Genomic DNA, 12,143 nt, shown 5'->3' on the forward strand with positions numbered 1-12,143 from the left:
CTGAAGCCTGTTGGCTAAGAAGTAGTGCTGAAAGTTAGGCAGTTCTAGTCCTCCTTTATCCTTGGTCTTTTGTAGTGTTTTTAAGCTTATACGTGGGGGTTTATTTTTCCAAAGGAATTTGGACATACATGAATCTAGAGATCTGAACCAATCTTGTGGCGGTTTAGTTGGGATCATTGAGAATAAATAATTTATTTTTGGTAAGACCTTCATTTTTATAGCGGCAACCCTTCCCATGAATGATATGGGTAGACATTTCCATCTTGCCAGATCATCTTCTACCTTCTTTAAAAGTGGGATATGGTTTAATTTAGTTAGATCTGCAAGCTTGGGAGAAACATTAATACCTAAATATTTTATATTTCCCGATTGCAGTGGTGTAGAAGAGGAATTATGGAGGGAGCAATTAATCGGTAGAACTGTAGATTTTGACCAGTTAATTGAGTAATCTGATATTCTTGCAAAAGAGTTTATCAATTCAATCACCCCAGAGATATTGGTTTGTGAATTTTGGAGAAAGAGTAACACATCATCCGCATAAAGGCTGATTTTATGTTCCACGTTCTTGCATTTTATGCCCTTAATTACTCAATTCTGTCTAATTGCTGCTGCTAGTGGTTCAATAAAAATTGCAAACAGTGAAGGGGAGAGTGGGCATCCCTGCCTGGTGCCCGTCAGGAGGCAGAAGCTGGAGGATGTCTGGTCATTTGTTCTGACACAAGCTGTTGGGGAATTGTATAATATTTTTAACCAGTTTATGAAAGAGGATCCAAAACCAAATTTGTGTAAAGTTGCAAATAGAAATTTCCAGTTAACTCTGTCAAATGCTTTTTCTGCGTCTAAAGAGGATATTATAGTTTCTAGGTTTTTACTGTATGAGTAGTCTATCAAATTAAGTAATCTACGTGTATTTGTTGATGAGTGCCTACCTTTTATGAAACCAGTTTGGTCAGGATGAATTAAGAGGGGGGTTATTTTCTCCAGTCTCTTTGAGAGAGCTTTGCAGATTATTTTAAGGTCTACATTTATAAGGGATATTGGACGATAGCTTGAGGGATATACAGGGTCTTTGCCTGGTTTTAGCAGGAGATTAATGTTTGCAGAATTCATATTTGATGGAAGTCTGCCCTTTTCTTTAATTTCCAACAACGTTCTGTAGAAAACTGGTGCTAGAATCGACCAGAATTCTTTGTAGAATTCTGCAGGAAAGCCGTCTGGACCTGGAGCCTTATTATTGGGCATACTTATCAGGGCTTCCTGGAGTTCACCTGGTGTCAGTGGTGAATCCAGTGCCATTGCTTGAGTGTCTAATAATTTTGGAAGAGTTATGTTGTCCAAAAACTGATCAATTTCTTTTTTAGATGGGTTTATTTGTGGTGAATACAACGTTTTATAGAAATCCCTGAAAATGTTGTTTATTTGTATCGGATCATATATTGTGTTCCCAGATAAATCTTGAACAGCACATAGTTGTTTTTTCTTTCTTTATTTTTAGCTGGTTTGCTAGAAATTGACCGGATTTATTACCATGTTCATAATTTTGTAGGCGTAGTCTTTGTACTAAGAATTTTGTTTTTTTTTATATCAATTATCTCATTTAATTCTAGTTTTGTTTTGCGTATTTTGTTCAATGTTTCCTGATCTTGGTGGGACGCGTAGGCTTCTTCTAGTGATTTGATGTTTTTTTCTAATTCCTGAATATTTTTGTTTTCTTTTTTCTTTTTATGTGATGAGAAAGAAATAATTTTACCTCTCATCACAGCTTTCCCTGCTTCCCATAGAACAGAAGCTGATGTTTCGGGAGTGTCATTATAGTCCAAATATGAAGTCCACTCTTTTTTAAAATATTTAATAAAGTCTTCATCTTTAAGTAGTGATATATTAAATCTCCAGTTTTTTCTTGGCGTAGTATTATTCTTGTGCATTAGTGTTAAAGATACAGGACCATGATCGCTGACAGCTATAGGATGAATCTCAGTGTCTGAAATGTCGTTCAGCAGTGAGCTGCTGACCAAAAAATAATCCAGACGAGAGTAGGAGTGATGGACATGTGAGAAAAAAGTATATTCCTTACTGGTGGGGTGAAGGGAGCGCCATGCATCGCAAAGACCAAAGTCGCTCATATACTGTTTGATTATATTTGTGGACTGCCAATTACGTTGAGTTCCCGCTGTATTGAGCCTATCCATGTCTTCATTTAGTCCAAGGTTGAGGTCGCTTCCAAGAACAAGTGTGCCATCTAAGTGTTCAGAGAGTGCACTGAAAAAACCGTGAAAGAATGAGGGATTTGGACCATATACACTTGCAATACATAGCTTTTTATCAAGTATAGATAGTTTAATGATTAAGAATCTGCCCTCTGGATCTATAACTGTATCGAGTACTGTGAAATTAATATTTTTATGTATTAAAGTTGCTACTCCCCTTTGTCTAGAATTATAACAAGCTGAGAACACATTAGGAAACTCAGGTGTTTTAAGTTCATTCGAACCTCTAAGAGGTCTGTGGGTCTCTTGTAAAAGGACAACATCTGCCTGTAGTTTTTTGAGTTGGTTAAATATTTTTAACCTCTTTACTCTGGAGCCAGCTCCATTTATATTCCATGTAATGAACCTCAGTGTACCCATAGATGTTTGTGTATAACTAGGGATGTATGCTGTGTGCGTCGCTTAGACAGGTGGAGAGAATACGTCACTTGTTCATAAATAAAGAGAAGGAGAGAGAGAAAAAATGTGTGGCGAGATGCTCCCTGAGTCTGACTTTGTGTATGCATATTTACTAATATGAGTAGGCTTGGCTTAAGTGCGTGTATCCTAAACGACTGTGTGCGCTGTCTGACTGAAGTAAATTGTGCTGCCGTTGAGCGCATGGTGCGTATGTGTTGAAATAAAGGATGTTTGCGGATGAGTGTCGAAGCAGGTGATCGAGGCAGTGAAAGGAATAAAGAAAGAAACCAAGGACAGGGGTGAGCAGCATAAAACCAAGAGGGGGAAAAGAGAGGAAAAAAAACGAGAAGAAAAAAAAAACAAAAACAAAACGTAAGCATTCCAATTAAATCACTGACGGAGAGTGACGGTGTTAATTCTGCTATGAAATCACACTTTAAGATGCGATTTGATACTGGTAAGTTAAACAGATGTTAATGCAAGTTAGTGTGAGTGGATAGGGAAAGGGTGCAGCTGATTCTTATCTGGTGTGAGGTTAATACAGCCACGGAGTGATGTTGGGGTCGCGGTGGAGCTGTCCGTCCACGTACAGCCGGTCCACAGCGATGACAGCGCGGGAGCCCTTCTGGATGAAGCGGCATCGGATTGGGAAGAGGACCCTGCGTCGTTCCAAGATCTCTTTGGGGAACTGGTCGTTCACGCTGAAGTCCGTTCCTTTTAATTCCCTGCCGCGGCTTTTCACATGTTGCTTTTGTTTGAAGTGGCCGAATTTGGCCACGATAGGACGTGGTCTCCCGGCCGTAGCCCGAATGGGGCCGAGGCGATGTACCCGATCGAAGACGATGTTCTTCACAGTGTCCTCCAGCAGCTTCAGGTGGGTTTTGATGAAGCTTTTTACCGTGGTCTCCGCGTCCTCTCCAGCGGCTTCTGGAATACCAGAAAATACCAGATTATCACGCATGCTACGAGCTTGTAGATCGATAACTGTTTCTTTTATTTTTTTATTTTCTCTATTGAGCTGGGTAACATTATCTGTGAGACATTTCACCGACTCCCTTAGCGTGGCATTTTCAGCAGCAAGCGTTTCCACCTGCTGCTGGCTGTACTCCAGGGATTCTCGCAAGCATTTAAATTCTCGGTGAAGAATCTCCACCAAGGACAGCCTTGCGTCGAAACTGGACAATCGCTTGTCGATTGACTCCAGTATGTCGGCAATATCTTTGCCGGCTGGCGATGTTGAGCCGGGGGAATCTGCCGGGCGTTGTCTTTTTGACGACGGCTTCTCACGTTTGGCCGGGGAAGCTGCACACTGGGTCTTCTTCATCACGAGATCCTGAAAGCACTGATCAATATAATCTTGGAGAGTCTCTAAACTCTCCTCGTTGTTCTCCAGGGTGTTGGAGATTATTTAGACAAATAGTGTTAGTTATAAGACAATTGATAAGTGTATTTGGTAATACTGAAGCTTAAATTAATTTGTTCAGATCTAAACTACCATTTGCTTTAATTTTCCGCCAAAATCTCGGGCGTCTGACGTCAGTTACAACATGAGTCGCTTACCTTGTCCGTCACTTCCGTCACTTACCTCTCCGCCCTCTTCCCATTTTTTGAGGTTGATCTGGGCTTTCAACGATCATTAAAAATGACTGAGCCGATTATTAGCCCCTCCCTCATTTATCCGCGACACCTTAAAGGCCGGTCCGTGAAAATATTGTCAGGCATAAACCGGTCCGTGGCGCAAAAAAGGTTGGAGACCGCTGATTAAGAGGACCCGAGGGAAGCTCGGAAAGCTAAGCAGAAGTTATTTGGAGAGGAGAGAGTGACTGCCTTTGGTTGAAAAGAGAGGTTAAAAAAACTTCAGTGGTGTTGCACACTATATTATATTATTTTTTAAAGTCATTGTTAACCCTTTAAAGCCGGTCAAAGCAGCACGCTCCGTTTTGCGTAACTATTTTTAAATCCCTGTAGAACCTGAACCGTGTAAGCTAGCGCAATAATTTGTTTTGCATATGAAACCGGAGGAGTTGTACTTACATCTTGTGCCATCAGCTTGTCCTCGGTCACGGTTTCCTTCCACATAAAGCTTTGCAAAAATTGCATAAAAAGCGCTTGCAGGAACAAAAACCTAATATTCCAGAAACACGCTTTGCCGATCCGATCAGCTGTTCGTAACACTTCCCACATTGAAACAGACGTCAGCGCAAACGATCGCATGTCCGCCATTTCCTGCCTGAAACCGGAAGTGACGACATTTTCACGGAAAATGTAGTTTTTTACTTGTAGGCCTTAAAAACCTATACTGGTCATGTTAGACTTTTCTGAATAGTTTCTGTGATGCTTAGAACTCGAATTGCACTGCTGGAAATCATTTATTTTGATGCACATGCTGTTTTCTTTGCAAATTTGCATCATAGGATTGTTTTTTCGTTTTTCCTGCAGTATATAAAAATTGGTGTATCTCCATAATAAAACTATGAAGACACTCAAAATAAATTTCCTGTTGTTGTAAACTAATTTTTGCTACTTTTTTGTATTTAAAGTTTTGAGGGATAAACCTCTTAAATTTCTCTAACTAGAAATATATGTAAAACAAACAAAAACGATTTTCAATTTTTTTGTAGTTTATTGCACTTTTTTGCAATTAATGTAGTTACTATGGACTTAATGCATACATATTATTAAAATATGGGCTACAACAGTTATATAGCAACTTGAAATGCTCCCACAAATGGCACTACAACATGTAAAAAAATAATATAAGCTCTGGCGGACTTGGTTCTATAGTAGGTCTTAAAGGGTTAAATAAATATCGTCAAATAATCGAGATCTCAATTTCAGTGAAAATAATGGTGATTATCATTTTTGCCATAATCGAGCAGCCCTACGTTACACTAGGCTATTCTTTTGTTATCCTTGTATTGATGTTGAAAGCAAGCAGTTTGTCCACATAAAGCGAGTACCACAAGCAGCACACACCCCTGGGATTGCACTTTACCTTTGTATCGATGTTGACAGCGAGCAGTTTGCCCACATAACGCCAGTAGCACAAGCAGCACACATCCCTGGATCCGGCCTTTGGTCGCCAACATTTTCAGTAAGCTAAGAAAAGAAGAAAGAAAAAAGAGGTGAAATTAAGGCACATTCAAGGAAAGTATTTCAGATCAGATTAGCAAGTTAAACCACACTGAAAATACACGTTGAATAAACCATGGCGCCAAACTGGTCGGTTGTCCCATGTGTTTCCCCCGTAGCTGCTCCGGGCGCACACACAATGAGCCCTGGTTTCGCGACGCAGGCGTAGCAACAACCTCCTTCTACTCCTCACTGCCTCCTGTATATGTGTGTGTGTGTGTGTGTGTGTGTGTGTGTGTGTGTGTGTGTAGGAGGTACTGGCTTCCTCACAGACAGTGGTGTTCGCGAAACCCACCCTCCCCAAAGCTAAGGGCTCGCCAGCAAGGCGCATGAGAGCGAGGAAAATGTTTTAAAAAAGGGAAAGGAGGATGAGGAGACACTGAGGTTCCGAGGTCTAAACGGAAGGCTGTGTTCAGGTAACCCGCCCTCCGCAGACCTAAGCGTACGCTAGCGAGGCACTTGAGAACGATGTAGAGGGAGCAAGGAGGACGAGGAGGCATGGAGAGCCCGAGGTCCAACTGGAGGGTGGTGGTCGCGTAAAAGGCAGGCCACACAGCTGCTTTTTCACTAGCGATGCGCATGAAAACGAAGGAGAAGGAGCAAGGAGGACGAGGAGCAACGGAGATCCCGAAGTCCTCACCGAAGGGGGTGTTCACGAAACCGGCCCACTGCAGACCTAGGCGTACGCTAGCGAGGAGCATAAACGGAGGGCAGTGTTCGCGTAATGGGCAGGGAAAATGGCTGCTCTTTCACTAGCGAGGCACTTGAGAATGATGGAGAGGGAGCAAGGAGTACGAGAAGCAACGCAGAGCCCGAGGTCCAACTGGAGGGCGGTGTTCACGTAATAGGAAGGCCAAGCAGCTTCTCTTTCACTAGCGAGGCGCATGACAACGGTAGAGAAGGAGCAAGGAGGACGAGGAGCAACGGAGAGCCTGATGTCCTCACCGAAGGGGGTGTTCGCGAAACCGGCCCTCCGCAGACCTAAGCGTACGCTAGCGAGGAGCATAAACGGAGGGCGGGGTTCGCCTAATGGGCAGGCCAAACAGCTGCGCTTTCACTAGCGCAGCTGTTTTGGCCCTCTACATCCCTTGCGAACGATGTAGAGGGAGCAAGGAGTACGAGGAGCAACGCAGAGCCCAAGGTCCAACTGGAGGGCGGTGTTCGCGTAATAGGAAGGCCAAACAGCTTCTCTTTCACTAGCGAGGCGCATTACAATGGTAGAGAAGGAGCAAGGAGGACAAGGAGCAAAGGAGAGCCCGAGGTCCTCACCGAAGGGGGTGTTCGCGAAACCGGCCCTCCGTAGACCTAAGCATATGCTAGCGAGGAGCATAAACGGAGGGCGGTGTTCGCCTAATGGGCAGGCCAAACAGCTGCGCTTTCACTAGCGAGGCCCTTGAGAACGATGTAGAGGGAGCAAGGAGTACGAGGAGCAACGCAGAGCCCGAGGTCCAACTGGAGGGCAGTGTTCACGTAATAGGAAGGCCAAACAGCTTCTCTTTCACTAGCGAGGCGCATGACAACGGTAGAGAAGGAGCAAGGAGGACAAGGAGCAATGGAGAGCCCGTGGTCCTCACTTAGGCCCATTTACGCGTAACCCAAGGCCCATCCGGCAAAGCGCTCACCTGCGAGGAGCAGGAGAACGCAGCAGAAGGTCGCAGGACGGGGAGGCAGGGAGAGTCCGAAGTCCTCACTTAGGCCAGTTTACGCGAACACTGCCGAGAAGGAGACATTGATGATGATGATGATGATGAGGTGAAGTTGAGAGTTGTTTGCTCCGGTGGCTCGGGGTCCCTCCAGACCCCAGTGTTTGCCATCGTAACTTACGAATGTGCATTGGGGTTGCGAATTACCCCATCGCGATTACAAAGGGGTCACAGTGTACCCACGGAGCAGAGAGTACCCCCGGTCCTCATGAAGGCCGGTTTAAGCGTAACTCGGGGCCCATTCGGCTAAGCGCTTGCCTGCGAGGAGCAGGAGAATGGAGCAGAAAGAGGAAGGAGAACTAGGAGGCTGTGAGAGTCCGAGGTCCTCACTTAGGCCGGTTTACACCTAACCCGGGGCCCGTCCGGCTAAGCCCTCCCCTGCGAGGAGCAGGAGGTAGGAGGACTGCGATGTTGGAGGCATCCGAGGTCCTCATGGAGGCAAGTTTACGTGAACACTGCCCTCTGCAAAGCTAAGCGTCCGACAGCGAGGCACAGGAGAACCGAGGAGAAGGAGGAAGGAGGACGGGGACTCAGGGAGAGTCCGAGGTCCTCACTTAGGCTGGTTTACATGAACACTCTCGAGAAGGAGACGACGATGATGATGATGACGATGATGATGTGAAGTTGAGAGTTGTTGCCGTGGTGCTTGGGGGTCCCTCCAGACCCCAGTGTTTGCCATCGTAACTTACGAATGTCCATTGGGGTTGCGAAATACCCCATCGTGGGTACACTTTGACCCCTTAGTAATCGCGGAGCAGAGAGCACCCCCGGTCCTCGCGAAGGCCGGTTTACGCGTAACCCGGGGCCCACCTGGCTAAGTGCTCCCCTGCAAGGAGCAGGAGAAAGGAACAGAAGGAGGTAGGAGGACTAGAAGAAAGGGGAGTCCGAGGTCCTCACGGAGGCCTGTTTTCTCGTAACCTGGGGCCCATCCGGCTAAGCGCTCGCCTGCGAGGAGCAGGAGAACGGAGCAGAACGAAGAAGGAGGACACTGAGGCAGGGAGAGTCCGAGGTCCTCACTGAGACTCGTTTACGAAAACACTGCCGAAAAGGAGATGATGATGATGATGTGAAGTTGAGAGTTGTTTCCTCCAGCGGTTCGGGGGTCCCTCCAGACCCCAGTGTTAGCCATCGTAACCTACGAATGTGCATTGGGGTAGCGAAATACCCCATCGCGATTACTAAGGGGTCACAGTGTACTCACGGAGTAGAAAGCACCCCCAGTCCTCGCGAAGGCCGGTTTACGCGTAACCCAGGGCCCAGCAGCTAAGCACTTGCCTGCGAGGAGCAGGAGAACGGAACAGAAGGAGGTAGGAGGACTAGGAGGCAGGGAGAGTTTGAGATGTGACCCTGTGACCTCAAAGCTGGTGCTAAGAGTCCAGTGGTCCCCCTAACAAAGGGCTCTTATACTTAACCAGACACAGAGTAGGTGTCCTCCTACACCATAAATCAGTAAGAGAAGGTACAACCTCTCTCATGACCTTAAGGTGTGTGCATGCCAGAGCACTCTGGAAGACACACAGAGTCTTCACAGACTACTAAGGATCGAACCTCTATCATTATGCAATCGATTATAAAACTCATATATGAGTAAATATTTCTAAGCAAACCTTACAGCTGGTTTTAAAAGCAGAATTTATTTGTTTCTCAAATGAGAAAGAGCTATTGAGAAACACTTCTAAATCTTTAGCAAACAGAGTTCTGAACTTTTCCAGTGGGCCATGGTCAACATTATTAGATAATGAATGGATGGATGGATGAATGCTTTATTGGCCATATGCAGGTTGCCCCACAGAGGAATAGGACCCCCCCCCCCCCCCCCCCGACTTACACACACAACAAGACATCACATGGGAATACAGTCGGAGATCGGCAGCGTTGCAGGGAATAACACTGAAATATTACACAACAATGGGAAAAGTACAAGAGGAAAAAAAGAGACCTCTTCTCACGCTGGGCACCTATGGGAGGACAGCATGAGAATAGGAAACAAAAAAAACTCCTCTGCACAGAGAGCACATTAATGTCCACATCACAACATTAGAGCACGTGACGAGCCACAGGGGTTGGATAGGGGGGTGGGGGGGGTGATCCGAAGAAACACAGCAGTCGCCCTGCACAGCGCTACCATTTCAGCGTGGCACGCAGACCCGCCGTCTTCCCCCGCAGGAAACACGCATCGAAGGCGTTGGGAAAGGGAGGGGGATGAGTGCGTGCTTATCAGTGTAAGTGTATGTGTGTGTGCGTGTCCAGAGTTCAGCTGAGACAGTGTCCTTCGCTCTATCAGGCTAAGTAAACAGTCTGCCAGCCAACCCAGGTGGCCCTCATGGGGCGGGAAGAATAGTCATCACACAGTCGTTATCAGGGAGTTGTTTTGGTGGGCTCCAGCCTTGGGCCTGAGCAGCTGGCGCCATGGTGTCCATATGTTTAATATTGTTGATTTCTCCTTTATGCGAGCAGCTCCGAATTTAGCACTCTGACACTGGTCTCTCGATCTCCCGTTGGAGAGCTGCGAGCCTCCCCATGATGGTATCAAACTTCTGTTCCGTGGTGTTGTCATTCTTTTGATTCTGAGATCCCACAACTGCAGTGAGCCGTTCTGCGATGTGATCCAACTTTCGCTCAAGGGTGTCATTATGAGCAGGCCCCTCTCTGATGTATCCCATCATACGCTCAGTGGTGTTAGTTTGAGCCTTCACGGCAGCTGTAAGCGTCTCCAAGGTGTTAACCATACTGCGTTCGGTGTGAGAGGTCGCGCCTCGACCCATCGCTTCAATTCCAGCGGTCAGCTTTGGGGGGGTTTGAACAGCTGGTTCCGCTCTCTTATTTCTCCGATAAGTCAGGGCCAAGCCAGCTCCGATCAGCAAGAACCCTGTTATCATGGTTCCGAATAGGTAGATATCTTCAGCGTCCTCGATAGACAGTCCCGCCAGGCACAAGATCCTCCAGGTCTGCCACCCATCCATCGTGTATCCGGCAGGGAAAGTCCCTCCAGGGCACTCGGGCTCACCCGAGCCCAGACTTCTCGTTGAGAAGAGGGTGTCAATAGCATTCAGAGACCAGTTGATCAAATCCATAATTCTCTTTTTGTCACGGTCCTGGGTCTCCTGACCCAGCGTTTTTAGTTCTTTGTGATTTTCGTATTATTGTACTTGTGTGATTTATTCCATGGCTTCTAGTTTTGATCCCTTGCCCTTCATGTCTCCCTGTGTGCCCCTCTGTGTATCTGTGAGCCCTCGTCTCTCCTTATGTTTTATTCCATGCTTCCCCTGCCCATCATGTCTAAGTTCTCCCCGTGCTCTCTCTTCCCCCTGTGTGCCCTCTATGTATTTATGAGCCCTCGTCCCCTTTCGTGTTTATTCCGTGTCTCCCCTGCCTGTTACGTTGGTGTTCTACTCGTGCTCTCTCTCCTCCTGTCTGAACCTCTGTGCTCCCTGTTTCACCTCTCCCGTCAGTGTTCAGTTCACCCCGCCCTGTCTCGTTATGGTTATCAGTGTCACCTGTGTTCCCCGTGTGTTCCCACTCCCCTCGTTAACCCTCTGTGTATTTCTGTCTGCGTCTCCCTCTGTTCAGCGTGACGTCGTCCCTCATGTTGTGTGGATCTCCCTGTGTCTCTGCGTATGTTAGTTTACTTTTCCCAGTTTAGTTTTGTATTTCCTATGTTCTGCCACTCCAGCATTAAAGCTGTGATTTTGAGTTCATCTCCGTGTCTGTGAGTTTTGCGTTTGGGTCCTCCTCCTGCCTGCCACACAGCCGCGCCTTGACAGTACGACGTCACCAGTAATGGACCCAGCAACTCACAACCCCTCCGCTGATCTCCGGGAGGATTTGATCTATACGGTGGAGTACCACTGTCAGGAGTGGGAGGCGCTGCCAGGAGACGAACACCGGGAGGTCGTAGCTGCCCGTCTACAGCGGATGGTGTCCGGACTCCCGTGGCTGTTCGGCGCGCTGCACCCCCACATCCGGGACTTCCTTGTTTCCACCGTAGGCGTCCGCCCGGAGCTGCCTCTCCAGTGTGAGGGGTCGGAGGACGTTCAGCCCGGTCCGCTGGAGGATTCGCGGCCCGGCTCATCTCCTCCCCCCTCTCGGCGAAAACGGCGCTCACGCCGCCGCCGCCCTAACGTTTCTGAGCAAACTCCGGTGGTGAGTGACACTAACTGTTTCTTCCATACCACTTCCAAGTCGGACCAACTCGGACAATATTCTGCTCCTGAGTCCGCTGTTTTTCAGAAGCCGCCTGTAGCCCAGACACCAACTCCACCACCATTTTCGTCTCAAGCTCTGTTAGCCGCCCGGCCCGAAGCTCTGTTAGCCGCCCGGCCCGAAGCTCTGTCAGCCGCCCGGCCCGAAGCTCTGTCAGCCGCCCGGCCCGAAGCTCTGTCAGCCGCCCGGCCCGAAGCTCTGTTAGCCGCCCGGCCCGAAGCTCTGTTAGCCGCCCGGCCCGAAGCTCTGTTGGCCGCCCGGCCCGAAGCTCAGTCGCCACCTCCACCACATTCAGCCTCGCTTCCCATAGCACAGTCACATCCACAGCCTGACTTACTACAAACCTTATTTCAATCCTTAGCCCAGTCAATAGCTCAGTTGGTAGAGGAATCATCGGCCTTATCGACAGCTCAGTTAGCTCCCTCGCAGCCCTTCATAG

General features: G+C 47.6%; 1 protein-coding gene across 1 annotated transcript; it reads right to left on the bottom strand.

The window, feature by feature from the left end:
* Nucleotides 1–9,966: 9,966 nt before the first annotated feature.
* Nucleotides 9,967–10,575, bottom strand: LOC146577374 (uncharacterized). The gene has a single exon (XM_085254010.1). The coding sequence runs from the start codon at nucleotides 10,573–10,575 to the stop codon at nucleotides 9,967–9,969; it is 609 nt and encodes a 202-aa protein (XP_085110136.1).
* Between the last annotated feature and the right edge of the window lie 1,568 nt (nucleotides 10,576–12,143).

This window comes from Mchenga conophoros, linkage group LG3 (assembly GCF_057382185.1).
Source record: "Mchenga conophoros isolate Kocher_MC1m ecotype Shallow Benthic linkage group LG3, M_conophoros_male_GT1.1, whole genome shotgun sequence".
Classification (NCBI taxonomy): Eukaryota; Metazoa; Chordata; class Actinopteri; order Cichliformes; family Cichlidae; genus Mchenga; species Mchenga conophoros.